Source organism: Pelophylax lessonae (assembly GCF_965119305.1).
Source record: "Pelophylax lessonae genome assembly, chromosome: 9".
In the NCBI taxonomy this organism is placed as follows: Eukaryota; Metazoa; Chordata; class Amphibia; order Anura; family Ranidae; genus Pelophylax; species Pelophylax lessonae.
The window spans coordinates 127394467-127409882 of record NC_138776.1 but is presented as its reverse complement, the minus strand read 5'-3'; the positions used below and the strand labels follow the sequence as shown (position 1 = coordinate 127409882).

The 15416-nt window shown below is 42.4% G+C and overlaps 1 protein-coding gene across 4 annotated transcripts in view; it reads left to right on the top strand.

Moving 5' to 3' along the window:
* Positions 1 to 15416, top strand: part of SLC16A12 (solute carrier family 16 member 12) — a 111122-nt gene that overhangs the window by 79924 nt on the left and 15782 nt on the right. For 3 of the 4 annotated variants that reach the window (XM_082267618.1, XM_082267619.1, XM_082267620.1), the window contains 3 exons: positions 10655 to 10929; positions 11031 to 11134; positions 11430 to 11573. In XM_082267618.1, the coding sequence (XP_082123744.1) occupies positions 10817 to 10929; positions 11031 to 11134; positions 11430 to 11573 (361 nt within the window). In that variant the 5' untranslated portion in view covers positions 10655 to 10816. Of the gene's footprint in view, positions 1 to 3683; positions 3817 to 10654; positions 10930 to 11030; positions 11135 to 11429; positions 11574 to 15416 lie in introns of those variants that run through there. The other variant, XM_082267617.1, reaches the window with a different exon arrangement.

Sequence of the window (15416 nt, the reverse complement as noted above, 5' to 3'; positions counted from 1 at the left end):
TCTTTCAGTGAGCCATAGGGCTGAACCCCCTGGTTTGGAAGACATGCCCCATGTATACCCACTCTTGTCCAAATATGGGGGTCTAGGAGGGTGTACAAATATGGTAGGATGGGGTTGTCCCAAAGGGGAGTATTAGCAGGCCAAATCCCAGGAGAAGAAGGCAATTTAAGTATATTACTCCAAGCCTAGGGGACCTGGGTCCTATGTGTATTAACGATTGAAGCAGTTGTGGAGGACCACCTAAAGGCTACTTCCAAGGCTGGGTTCCCATCAGGGATGGCAAGCCACTAATGGTAAAAGGTTAGATTAGGCAGTGCTAGGCCAGCATTTGCTATACCATTTACATGCAGACAGGTAATTTTTCTCAGCTGTGCAAAAAAATACGGGTGTATTTCCCCGCGCCACTGGAAAAGGGTTGAATAAAGTGATATCGTGCAATCTAGTGTTAATAAATAAATAAATATATAAATACAGTAATCCCCCGCTCCATCGCGGTTCAGTTTTTGCGGTCCCGGTAATTTGCGTTTTTTTTTGTAATGTTATTTTACTATATAAATCATTAAAAATTAAATATTTTTGTGTTTTCCATAGCTCTTGCTATGTCTCTTAGTATCTTTTATGTGTTTAAATGAGTTTCTATTGTTTTAAAAGTGTGTTTAAAGACCTTAAAATGCTTCTACACGTACAGTGACAGTAAAAAAAAACATGCCTACAATGCATTTTAATAGGGTTTTTCTATTTCACAGAATTTCACTTTTCGCGGCTGGGTCCGGAACGTAACCCCCGCAATGGAGGGGGGATTACTGTAAATAAATTAGTGAATTAGCAGCTGCTGTATAAGTAGTGAAGTAGTGTGAGTGAATACTAACGGCCAAGATACAGCGCTTGCTCAAATTTAATAAATTACAATGCTCCAATGATTGGTAAAGTGCAATAATGTGGGTTAGATTAACACAAGTGATAATAAATGTATAAATTCAATACAATTCAATAATTGTGAATAAAAACGTGCATAAATCTCATAAATAGCAATTCATCATATAAACAATAATTAATAATAAACAATGATAGTATCCTTTCAAAAATGTCCACAATTCATATAAAGTGCTTCTGTTCAGACTCGATATATAGGGCTCAGATGTTCCTTGTTCCAAATAAATAGTAAGGTTGGGTCACTTACCAAATGATGTGGGTACTGAATGCCTTATGGCACCAGAACCAATCAGGCTTGATGAGCCCCCTGGGCTCAACGGATCTCCTCAAAATATCCCCTGGGATGGCAATAGTCCCTCTGGCTTTCATATTAATGATTCGATTTTTTTGTATAGGGAAGAGAAGAATGCTCCAAATAGTGTAGTATAAAGTTAGGTTTATTTACCCTAAATAGGGTTATCAACTTGAAACCACCTCCCACCCGGCCATTGTACATATACGGCCGGGTGGGAGTCTCGTCCTTCTGAATGGACGTTCCGGAACGTCCTTCAGAAGGAGCGAGATTGCGCCGCCGCGGGCATGCGCAGCGGCACGATCTCGATGTGCCTGTGTCCCTCGGACACAGCGCAACAAGATGCGTCAGGAGGGCCCTGTGATTGGCCCTCCTGATCACATGACTGCTGTGTCCAATCACAGCCGTCATGCAATGTAAATACAGCTGTTGTAACGGCTTCGATCTCTTCTCCTCCTGACAGATCCTGTCAGGGAGGAGAAGAAGAGGATCGATACTGGAGCTGGGGTGATCAGTGAGTATTTCTAAGTACTCACTGATCCCAGGGGGGGTCTGTGCTGGTAATCAGAACATTGATTACCAGTGCAGCCCTGGGGGGGGTGGGGTGCCACTAGAGCCACCAGGGATGCCCACCCATGACCACCAGGGATGCCCACCATGGCCACCAGGGATGGCAAACAGCCTGCAAGTGGTGCCCTCCTATCAGTGCTGACCACCAATGCCATATATCAGTGCTGCCCACCAGTGCCCGTTATTGCCATCCACCAGTGCCGCCCACCAGTGCCCATTATTGCCCACCAGTGCTGCCTATCAGTGCCCATCAGTGCCCCCATCAGTGCCCATCAGTGCCAATCAGTGCTGCCCATCAGTGCCGATCAGTGCCACCTATCAGTGCCCATCAGTGCCCATCAGTGCCGCCGATCAGTGCCCATCAGTGCTGCCTATCAGTGCCCATCAGCGCTGCCTATCAGTGCCCACCAATGCTACATATCAGTGCTATCTATCAGTGCCACATATCAGTGCCCATCAGTGCTGCATATCAGTGCTACCTATCAGTGCCCATCAGTGCTGCATATCAGTGCCACCCCATCAGTGCAACCCCATCAGTGCCACCCAATCAGTGTCTCCTCATCAGTGCCTGTCAGTGCGGCGTCATCAGTGCTCATCAGTGCAGGAAAAAAACGTATCTATTCACAAAATTTTATAACCTAAACAAAAAAAACTTTTTTTTTTTTTCAAACTTTTCGGTCTTTTTTTATCTGTGCACCAAAAAAGAAAAAACCTGTCAGTGATCAAATACCACCAAAAGAAAGCTCTATTTGTGGGGAAAAAATGGTTTTGGTTTAGGTACAGTGTTGCATGACCGCACAATTGTCATTCAAAATGCAACAGCGCTAAAAGATGAAAATTGGTCTGGGAAGGAAGGGGGTTTAAGTGGCCAGTATTGAGGTAGTTAAAAGAGCTTTCCAGATGTTTGCATTGGTGGTCAGCGGTATGGTGCGGGCTGCACGTCCTCTCGGAACGGCTTCCAACTTCCGGTTCCGGCTTGCGATCCACCCAAACGTGACGTGCCCTCGCTATGCGTTCCAAGCTAACGCGTTTCGTCACTTCCGGTGACGTCTTCAGAGCTTGAGTCTGAACAGAAGCACTTTATATGAATTGTGGACATTTTTGAAAGGATACTATCATTGTTTATTATTAATTATTGTTTATATGATGAATTGCTATTTATGAGATTTATGCACGTTTTTATTCACAATTATTGAAATTTATTGAATTTATACATTTATTATCACTTGTGTTAATCTAACCCACATTATTGCACTTTACCAATCATTGGAGCATTGTAATGTATTAAATTCGAGCAAGCGCTGTATCTCAGCTACCTTTCTTCTGCTGTTATATGCTTTGCAATGATCGTCTACCCACAGATCCAGTTTAGGGTGAGCCACTCTTTCCCAACAAGACGAGGCAGGAATGGGATATGGAAAAACATCCCACTAACAATGAGATTGGTTGTTTTTTTTTTCTCACCTTAATGCAAACTTTTGCTATTGCTTTCTAGGCAAACTATAAATAGGATATCTACAGTATATACCAGTTGACATGAATTGTTTCAAAAGGATTGTTGTTGTTATGCCATTATATTCTGCAATATTTCTAGGATTTGCTGTTTTAATGAATATGATTATGTTCACAGCATATTGTCCCATTTTATTCTGAAAGTTATTATCTCAATGCAACATGGTGGTCATTGGGGAAAAGCCAGTATAGAGCCTTTATATATGTATAAAAATGCACAAAATCTCCCACAGAAATGTTCAGCACACCTTCCAGGTATTAGCGGTCTTGATGTTTGGATTGTTTGCTCTCAATGTCTGTTGCTGATCTCTCTGTTTGAGAACCTTAGACCTCTAGGAAGTACATGTGCAGGCGCCCCCCTCCCCTCCTCACATTATAAAGGGTCAAAGGTAGAAAGCAAGGGATAGATTGTGTAGCAGCTGCCTGTAGCTCTAAAAACTATGACACTGTCCAAAGGACCTTCAGCAGTAGGCATACCTGCAGGGATACAGGCAATGTGCTTTTCTATGGTAAGACTATATTTAATGAGTAAAATCTCTCACTTTATAATGGACCTAAGAATTTATGTGCATAAACTTGATATGTGCTTTAATATATAGGCAAAACTGACAATTTGTACACAATATTAAGAAGCTCAGCTAGCAGTCATTTTCTCTCTATGGGTTTTTCAAGTCATTTCACAAAATGGTGTGCAAATGAACTAAGTCAGTTACTCTAAATATTCTAAAGAGAAGGTGTCAAAGTGTACATATTGGCCTGGGGTAGAACCAGGGGTATTTTATGAACTAGCACCATGTATTGCCCACTTTTACCCATCAGTGCCTGTTTGTAATATATGTTGTAGTCAGATGTTCACCTTACATATATTTTACCTGCTATATAACACAGATAGATATGTTTTATGGAAGAAATAATAGGCTAATCTAACAAAGCAATATGCACATCAAATGTCTACTGGTGAAAGGTGATTTTGTGGATTTGTATCAAACGTTTTTTAATCACATTTTATGTCTGGAGTCCAGAAGTACAGTAATAATTAGTAATTGTGTACGACAGAATATTCACTATGGAGCTCTCAATATGTGCCTGGATTGGTGCAAATGAAAACCTAATTTGGTGCACTGGGTGCCAAAGCAGCACACATAGCCACTTCCAAAACAATGAGGTCTCTTAGTAAATTATAGACTTGTCGATTAATGCATTTTAATAGTCATCATAATTACATTCAGCACGCAAGCTTTACCTTTTCTGTACACTGGGGCTTAAGTAGACTGTATAATTACTAGTAATAATCATGCAGTAGAAAATAAGAACTAGCAACAAAGATCAACCAAAGAGCTTGTCATGAGTACCAGAGACTTTCCAGACTGCTGGAAAATGTACGATCAATATTTTTTTCCTACAGGGGAAAAAGAAAGTAGTTCTTCTTACCATCTTTTCATAGAAAAAGTAATCGACTGATCTGGAAGCTAAATTTACAGCAAATCTAGCCTTATAACTATGGTCATGAGGATGACAAGATCCATCCTCTCACATGAATATTGATAGGAAATCTATCCACCTGTTGTGGACAATGCGACCGTAGGATACTCATTGGTTTCAGTTGACCTGTGTTGTAAAATGTAATAGTGGCTTTTACTTTTTCTTTTTTTTTTTTAAATCTTGCTTTATTTGTATTGTACTTGTTGGCTAATATATTTATTTAATAAGTACACTTATTTGTTATGTTGCCTAATTTGGATGTCTGACATCAGGTATGGCCAATTTTGGCTACATTAAATGACTTTCTTACACCTAAGGGCACATTGAACACCCTTGAGCAATCATTCTTTGGAAAAAAAGATCAATTTGAAACAATTGTTTTTTTTTCTCCAATTGATAAGAACCTAACCCTTCTCTTTCTCTCTTTCTCTCACACACACTCTCTCTCTCTCTCTCTAATTATGCACGCTCCTGTGGTGTCATAGCTTCACCCTTTACTGTTCCTCTGTCTGCCCCAATGGATTAGGCTGGCATTTCCTACATTTTATTTTCTGAACTACCACCAACCAAGGGCATGTATTTAAAGGGTAACTCCACTTCCGTGGGGAAAAAAATAGCAAATAAAAAAATAATATAGCATATACAATTGCGACTCATGCAAGTCATATTGTAATTGAATATTTAAATTCAATCTGCAGCTCTGTAATTTTCTGCAAAGTGCAATGCAATATGGCAATCTAGAGGTGTTCTGTACACAAAATGTGTACAGAACGCTCCCCCAGAAACATTATTTCTCTTTCGTTCATTGACAGACACAGCTCCAGAATCTTTTTGACCATTGGGTTATGCTGCCCCCTACAGGAGTCGGACACTAAGCAGGAAAAAACTTTACCATGCCTATGGGGCAGTCCCAGGGGGTATGCTCCCACTTTCTGCTATTGGCATTCAGTTTTTTTCTGCCTAGTCATCAGGAGTAAGGACCTAGTTCCTTGCTTGGATCTCTTTTATTATTTTCTGTTTCTGTGAGAACTACAATCAACTGCTGGACTGGGCAACAGACTAGATATTCTAGATCCTTACGGTCTCCCTAGTCCAGCCAGGGAACGTGACCCGATCTCAGATCCATGCTAGGGTGACCACAACATAGCCCCACTGGACAAGGGCTGGCTGGCGAGTTAAATGTCTCGCAAGGACCTTAGACGTGGTCACGGCCTGAGTCGCAGAGTACCTCTGGCCCCAGCACCCCCATTCCAAGATGATGCGGTGGTCTGCCTTGAGTGGTACCCACCCGGTTTACATGATGCGGTAAGTAGTGTCCCCCCTTTTCACTGGTGGCCTGTTGGGGTGGACGTGGGCCCCTCCCTGGGATGGTCAGACCCCCCTGAGTTCCCGTCCTTCCTGCATAGTGGTCCTCATTTATCAGGGTCCCTCTGGGGACCACCTCCCATTTGCCCACACCTAGCTCCCCCCTCCCTTCCCCCCTAGGGGTGATCATACATGATTAGCTGTTTTGGGGATGTTGAGCGGGTGATGGGGGCTGGGGGGGTGGGGCACGCTGCTGGCTGCAAAAAATGCAGTTTTTGGGGTGGGATGGTCCTGGTGGGGGCTCCTGCCAGGCTCCCCCCTTCCTGCCCATTCATTCTGGGGGTCTTGGGAGCTGCTATTTTGTTGTGGATGGCTGCTGTATCTATCGGCGGCCATTTTCCTGCAGTTTCCCATTGAATAAAGCGGCGGCCATGTTTTTGAAGCCTACAGAGCAGTGATTCAGCAGTGGGCCTCTAGTGTTAACTCCTGCACTTCCTATTTCTCTCTGATCGCCACACTGCATGCAACTGGACACTCTGCTCTGTACCTGGGTCGGTGGTTATGAGTCCTTGTGAGTGTAAACACTCTCCCTCTTCTCTGCTTTTTCCTATTTTGCTAAGGTAGTCCCTGGGTTCACCATGGAGTCCCTGGAGCATGTTTCTCCACCTGACCCTCTTTCAGAGGCTGCGGGGCTCTCCGGTGCCCAGTCCGCTTTGTCTGCTATGACGGCGGTCCTAGAGTCACTAGTGTTCAAGCTAGATATGGTCCTGCAAAACAAGATGGGCAAAAAGTGCCCCCAGCCTTCACCTGCATCCTCTGTCTCCTCAGATTCTGAAGTTGATTTGGCTGCTGTGGAGGAGAGTCTCCTAACTGGGTTTGCGTCCACACACGCTGAGTGCTCTGATAGTGAGGATGATTCCACTACGGCTGCGCACGAAAAGGTGCTAGTGGATGCACTGATTGTAGCAGTGTAGGAAACTTTAAAACTGGAAGACACAGCTGCTGCTGCGTCAGAGGAGTCGGTACGTTTCGGTACCCGTAAATCCTCTAAGGTGACTAAGGTGTTTCCCTTTTCCCACCTATTTTAACAAACTAAAATTTTGTCCAACCAACATTGGGTACCAAAGTGTTTGGCAAGAAGGTATCCTTTTAAAGAGTCCCTGTTAAAAAAGCGGACAGTCCCACCTGTGGTGGACTCTCAGGTTTCCAGGCTAAATAAAGCCCCCCTTATCCCAGTGGAGGACTCTCCGTCTTCTAAAGACCCTTTTGACAAGAGAGCTGAATCTCTGGTCCGACATCTTTTTACCATGGCTGGTTCCATCCTTAGACCAGTGTTTACCATAACTTTGGTCTCCCAGACCTCAAGGCTTAAAGCTTTTGCGCCAGGATTTTGAGGGGGAACAGATTTCCCCTAACCTCGTGGAGCTGGCGGACCAGTTGGTCCTGGAATTTCAGTTCATCTGTGATGCCTCTCTGGATGCGGCTCCTTTAGTCTTCAGGGTATCTGTAACAGCAGTGACCCTGAGGCGCATGATTTGGCTCAAACATTGGTCTGCGGACCAGGCTTCCTTTGTAGGACATCGCCTGTTTGGAGCTTCCATTAATGAGATCATTAAGGGTCTAACGGGGGGGGGGGGGGGGGGGCGGGGGAGAGCACTCTTCTCTCACAGGCTACCAGGAGCAAGGAGGCTCGTCACAAACGTGCGCATTTCTTCTCGGCTCACGAGCGGCCCTTTCGTTCCTCAGGATCTCAGGATAAGGGATTGAAATCCGTTCAAACCCCCTCGGGAGGTTCCAAGAGGCCCTGGTCTGGTAAGCTGAGAGTGGGTCCCTTCAGACCCGCAGACAAGCCTTCTTCTGCCTAAAGGGGCGCCCTCACCCGTATCTGGGGTGGGGTATGTCTTCACTTTTTTTCTCTGACCTTTGGACCTCCTTGATTCAAGAAAGGTAGGTCCACGAGCTGATTCAGTCCAGTTACAAGATCGAGGTTCGATCCTTGCCTCCGGCAAAGTTTTTCCCTTCCAACCTGTGTTTGTCCCCAGATTGCCGGCGAGGTCTCCTCGGGTGGTGCAAGATTTACTTCTACAAGGGGTCATTGTACCAGTTCCCGACTCGGAATGCTTTTGGGGGTTTTACTCAAACTTATTTACTGTTCCCAGGAAAGAGGGAATAGTTCGTTCCATCCTGGACCTCAAAGCCTTGACCGCTTTGTGCGGGTACAAAAATTCCAGATGGAGTAGATTCACACACTAGTGGCATCCCTTCATCAAGGGGATCTTCTGGCCTCTATAGATATCAAGGAGGCTTACCTTCATATCCCAATACATGTCAGACATCAGCGTTTTCTTCACTTGCCGTGGGCAAGGAGCATTATCAATTCGTGGCATCATCCTTTGGTCTAGCCTCGGCCTCTCGGGTGTTCACAAAAATGTTGGCCCCAGTGTTAGCATTGTTGCGCCAGCAGGGGATTGCGGTTCTGGGGTACCTGGACGATCTCCTTCTGCGAGCAGAGTCTACTACTGCCTTGAAAGACAACCTGGACATCACTGTGTTTATTTTGGAGTTCCTCCAAAATGGGATAGATCAACACTTGGCCTTGAGTACCATCAAGGGCCAAGTTTCGGGCTTGGCGATTTTCTTTTAAAGCCTGTTGGCTACACACTCCTTGATTCATACTTTTATTCAGGAGGTCCGCCACCTGGCTCTCCAGGTGAGGTCTCTGTTGCCTCCATAGGACCTCAATTTGGTGCTGTCAGTACTTCAGAAGCCGCCTTTTGAAAATATTCATGAGATTCCTCTGCTCACTTTGACACAGAAGGTAGCTTTTTTGGTGGCTATTACTTCTGTGCGCAGAGTGTCGGAGTTGGCTGCGTTATCTTGTCGTTCACCTTATCTAGTGGTACACAGAGACAAAGTGGTGCTACGTCTCTGTCAGTTGTTCCTTCCTAGGGTCGTTTCTGGTTTCCATCTAAATGAAGACATTGTGTTGCCTTCCTTGTGTCCTAAGCCTAAACACGCTAAAGAGATTCCCTTACAATTTTTGGATGTGGTTCGGGCAATCAGGGTGTATCTGGCAGTGACTGAGTCGTTTTAGAAAATCGGACTAGCTATTTGTCCTTATAGATGGACCTCGTCGCTGGCTGCATCTGCTGCGACCATTTCCAGATGGATCAGGCAGACAGTGGTACAGGCCCATTCCATTAAGGGTTAGAATCCTCCTTTCCTTGTTAAGGCACATTCTACAAGGGCGCTTAGTGCCTCTTGGGCCTTTTGTCATCAGGCGTCTGTGGTGCAGGTTTGCAAGGCAGCCACCTGGTCGTCTGTACATACATTCACAAAATTTTACAAAGTGGATGTGTTGGCATCTGCAGACACTGCCTTTGGCTGCAAGGTTTTGAAGGCCGCTGTTTGAGAGGACTAGTCCTCTTTAAGAGTGTTTGTTTTAGGTGAGCTCCAGTTGTCCCTGGTTGAGCTCTTGTTTCCTGGTTGGTTAGGTTTAGCCTTTGGGAATTTTCTTCTGCTTTGTTTACCCACCCCCCATGTTTGACACTGCTTTGGGACGTCCCAATGGTCAAGAAGATTCTGGAGCTGTGTCCCTCAATGAATGAAAGATAAGATTGGATGTTTGTCTTACCGTAAAATCCTTTTCTCTGATGTTCATTGACGGACACAGCACCCACCCCTCTATTGAGTTGGGTTATATTTCTTCTGACACTGCTTGCAACAAAACTGAGTGCCTATAGCAGGAAGTGGGAGTATACCCCCTGGGAATGCCCCATAGGCATGGTAAAGTGTTTTCCTGCCTAGTGTCCTACTCCAGTAGGGGGCAGCATGCCCCAATGGTCAAGAAGATTCTGGAGCTGTGTCTGTCAATGAACATCAGACAAAAGGATTTTACGGTAAGGCAAAAATCCAATTTTCCTGCTTGTGTGATTGGCTCACTTATTTTCCCAGAAGTCTACACTAAGATACAAGTCTGATATCAGGCATCCCCTGCAACAAAAATTTAATTTTTGGTGACATACTCCCAAAAGAAAATCACATCTAAAGGGATGCAAACCCTGCAATTTTCCTCAGTAAAGCCCTGTGGGTGCAACAGCTGATTAATACCACTCCCATTAGATTTGCTTACTACATGGACACAGAATCTTACTCTTTAAGATGTCCAAAAAGGTGCAGAAATTGATTAATAAGTAACTTTCTAAAGGAAGCAATCTATTTTACTTGTGCACTAAGAGATCTGAAAAGCATGCTAGGTTTGTTAAGGTTCTCATCAATCCAGGTTAAGGTATACAGTAGCTAGGAGTAGTTAGGCACATTCAGTTGGACTTGTTCTGTAAAGTTGAAGATATTTTGCTGCTTATTCAAATGAAGAAGCTGTATGGATAAGCAGGGAAATGCCTTCAACATTACAGAACAAGTCCAGTTGAATGTGACTACTACTAGCTTTGCAATGTTAGGGCTACTTTAGCTGCTGCTATACAATTGTACCCTTATGTATAATGTTTAGAATTGTGGAATTTAATCAGAACACATCTATTTCTAATGTTACTCTTACAGATAGTAAATAAAATCTTCCATAAAAAAGTGAACTCCGTGGAATGTCCCGCATGTCGCTGGAAATCTGTTTGTATTTGGATATAATCTTATGTGTACGAAGACCCTGTACAAAATTTTTTACCTGCCTCAGGTAGCACCTGTAGATTGAAGAATAGACTGAGGATGGCAGCCATGATGAAGAAGAGTTTGCACACAACACCGCCTGATGGTGGCTGGGGGTGGATGATTGTGATTGGCTGCTTTCTTGTCACAGTTTGTACAAGGGCCGTTACAAGGTATGTCAGTTTCTCTTTCCTAAAATAAACACCCCAACCCCCATAACTCATATTCAGCAGGATTTGATGACCTGTTCACTGCCTATTGCCTATATCTCTAGGTGTATCTCAATATTCTTTGTTGAATTCCAAATATATTTTGGTCAAGATTATTCAAGAACAGCTTGGATACATTCCATTGTTGATTGTGCCACTATGTTATGTGGTAAGTAACCTAAGACAAAGACCTTGTTATCCTAAATGTAATTAGAATAATACATATTTGAATAATTAAGTCATAGATTTTGTATAGTAAGCTAGATTAAGAATCTGATTTTAAAATACTGTACTGTACAGTAGTGAAGATAGCTGACTGTCGTTCTTCCTAATCTTTATGTATGTTGCTCAAAAGAAAAGTCGTATTACTATTTTAACAGATAATTCCCAACTGCTCTTGATCATGTCTGAGGTACTATAAATTTATCTTATGACCTTTTAATGATCTATTCTGGTTTTTGCAGCCCCTCTCGGAAGTTATGTGAGCAACCATGTCTCTTGTCAAGTGGGCATCATACTCGGTGGACTTCTTGCATCCACAGGACTTGTCCTGAGTTCCTTTGCTACAAGCCTAGAGTATCTCTACCTCACACTAGGGGTCATTACAGGTAATCCTTACTATAGTTACTTATATGTATCTGATTAAAAACAAAAGTGATCTTAAGTAGTAAAAAATGAGAAGACTTTCATAATTGAGAACACTTTTTAAAATGTTCAGTTGCAAAAAAACTTCTTCAGGTTCTGTCCATTGAAACACTGTACAACCTGAAGTGGCCAGCACCCTAAAACCTGCTGTGGGCAGTCATTGGTCCTCCAATTTTCTCTATGACTGGTGTCTTACCCCTGGAATCATAATCTCTGTTACTAGATGTGCATCTAGACATGCAGTGCTTGAGCAGAAGGATTCTGTTGGTCCTTGAGTGGATAAATATTCTGCTCCATAATATATTTATTGGCTAATTGCATCATCTTTGGTTTTTACCCTGTCCTTTCTTCGCTCCTAATGTATATCTGTCTGCCACGTACCTCAGGATACTATAGTTCAAATGCTACTTATCCTTTACAACTCAGCACTATGCTTTGGTTGATGAAAACTTATATATAATAATATATAAATACCGCGCTCAAACAAGTGACACACACTTATTAAATGCAAAAATCAACCAATAACTGTGCAAAAAAATATATATGTACAAAAATATATATATATAAAGTGGTGAGATTGGTGAAAAAAGTATCTTATATAATAAGCCACAGAGGATATCACAATTCCACAAACTGCTTACCAGAATGATCAGACCCCTTAATTACAGGGGGTCGGATACAGCGGTGTTCCCAATATGTTTTTGGACAAAGCGATATATCCAATTCATTAATTTGGACAAGGGCACTAACAATCTTGAAACGCCACCAGCAAGCATCCAGATGATTTCTCTCTATGGTCTGATTCCCAATTCAGTATAGAAGAACCCGTGTTTCATATTCGAACATACAGGGGTGTATTGGGGAGACAAGAGAAAGCTCTCATGGCGTAGTATCAAAATTGTACATTTATTGAGACGAACAGATTGCACTTACATAGATTTCTTCATATATTAGCTAGTATAAATGCAGGTCGCGGTTTCCGACAATGAATGCTGCTTCCAAAAGGAAACCGAAAGTTTAGTGTTACGATCCCACGCCCCAATGCGTTTCGTCAGCGCATAGCCAACGTCCTCAGGGGTCATACTGAAGTGGGAATCAGACCACAGAGAGAAATCATCTGGATGCTTGCTGGTGGCGCTTCAAGATTGTTAGTGCCCTTGTCCAAATTAATGAATTTGATATATCGCTTTGTCCAAAACATATTGGGAACACCTCTGAATCGGACCCCCTGTAATTAAGGGGTCTGATAATACTGGTAAGCAGTTTGTGCGCACTGGGTGGAAGTAGTTTGGTGAAGGTGTGATGCATTCATGGGATTAACAGCAGAGTCTCCTATAAAGAACTTTCTTGGAATTGTGATATCCTCTCTGGCTTCTTATATAGGAGACTTTTTTCACCAATCTCACCACTTTATATATATATATATTTTTGCACAATTATTGGTTGATTTTTGCATTTAATAAGTGTGTGTCACTTGTTTGAGCATGGAATTTATATATTATTATATATACGTTTTCATATTGTACATTTTTTCTTACGTTTACATTGCTGCTCACTTGTAGGAAATATTCCACATACACAAAGACAAAAACACTTACTGTACATCACGAATATTAAGTAATTAATCACATTATACACATTTATTACCAATGATCCTTTGTGCAGGTGGCTTAGTGATTAACACTAATTATTTTATTCACTATGCTTTGGTCGTCAGTGTCAACAATGGAAAAAATCTTGAGAACTGCAAACTATGTGTGATAGATAGTAAAAACCAAACTGCAGGAGGTTCTAGGATTTTTTTTAGGCTAAATAATTATAATAATTATTAAAACAAAAATAAGCTTGAGAGATGAGTGAACCTGGTATCATTTGGCTGTCCAATGTCCTCAAATTACTGTAAGGATCCCTCTTAAGAACCTGCCCATGCTCTGTGAATACACGGGCATCAGAGTTCATTTTTTGAAAACGCAATCAATAGAATGATGAGCATAATTCATAGGAAACTGCATGTGATAAATTGGTATTATAGTGATTGCATTCTATTGGTATTATTATTATTATACAGGATTCATATACAGTGGGGAAAATATTTTTTTGATCGCTGCAGATTTTTTACATTTGCCCACTTACAAAGAAATAAAAGGTCGATATATTTTATCATAGGTGTATTTTAAATGATAGAGACAGAATATCAACCAAAAACCCAGAAAAAACACATGATACAAATGTTAAAAATGTAGTTGCAGTTCAGTGGGTAAAATAAGTATTTAAAACCCAAGCAAAACATGACTTAGTACTTGGTGGAGAAACCCTTGTTGGCAAGCAGAGGTAAGGCTATTTTTGAAGTTGGTTACCAGGTTTGCACACATCTCAGGAGGGATTTTGGTCCACTCTTCTTTATAGATCTTCTCTAAACCTTTAAGGTTTCTTGGCTGTCGCATGGCTACTCAAAGTTTCAGCTTCCTCCATACATTTTCTTAAGGGTTAGGGTCTGCAGACTGGCTGGGTCACTTCATGACCTAATGTGCTTTTTCGTGAGCCACTCCTTTGTTGCCTTGGCGGTATGTTTTGGGTCATTGTCATGCTGGAAGACGCATCCACGATCCATCCTTAGTGTTCTGACTGAGGGAAGTTTCTCATCCAAGATGTTACAATACATGGCCCCTTACACTGGCCCTTCAATGTGGTAAATTTGGCCTGTACCTTTAGCAGAGAAACAGCCCCAAAGCATAATGTTTCCACCTCTGTGCTTGACTGTAGGGATGGTGTTCTTAGGGCCATAGTCAGCATTCTTCTTCCTCGAAACATGGCGTGTCGAGTTGATGCCAAAGAGCTCAATTTTGCTCTCATCTGACCACAGCACTTTCTCCCAATCCTTCTCTAAATCATTTTGATGTTCATTAGCAAACTTCAGACTGGACTGTACATTTGCCTTCTTGAGAAGGGGGACCTTGCGGGCGCTGCAGGACTTCAATCTGTGGTTGCGTATTGTGTTACCAATGGTTTGTTTGGTGACCGTGGTCCCAACTTCCTTGAGATCATTCCCAAGCCCCTTCCATGTAGTTCTGAGCTGATCACTCACTTTTGTCATGATCATCCTTACCCCATGAGGTGAAATCTTGCATGGAGCTCCAGACCGAGGGTGGTTGATGGTTATTTTGTAATTCTTCCATTTGCGAATAATCGCTCCAACAGCTGTCTTCTTTTCACTAAGCTTCTTGCTTATAGTCTTGAAGCCTATTTCAGCCTTGTGCAGGTCTACAATAATGTCCCTGACATTCTTTGACAGCTCTTTGGTCTTGCTCATGATGCTGAGTGTTGAATGAAAGAAAATGATTCTGACAGATGTCTATTATACACATAACGAGGTGTCGTTAGGAACACCTTCTTAAATTGAGGACTAATCTGCGTACCACATGAGCACATACTGTAGCCAGTCTGTGGGAGCCAGAATTATTGTTGGTTGGTAGGTGATCAATTACCTACTTTACTCACTGAACTGCAACTCAATTTATAACATTTGTATTATGTCGTTTTCTGGATTTTTGGATGATATTCTGTCTCTAATATTTAAAATACACCTATGATAAAATACATAAGCCCTTTATTTATTTGAAAGTGGGCAAACTTACAAAATCTGCAAAGGATCAAATAATTATTTTCCCCACTGTAGCGCCAACAATTTGCGCAGCGCTTCACAACATGAGGGCAGACAGTACAGTTACAATACAGTTTAATAAAGGACTTATAGTGATTTCAACCTGTTATAGTGATTACATTATATTATAGTGAAAGCAACGCAC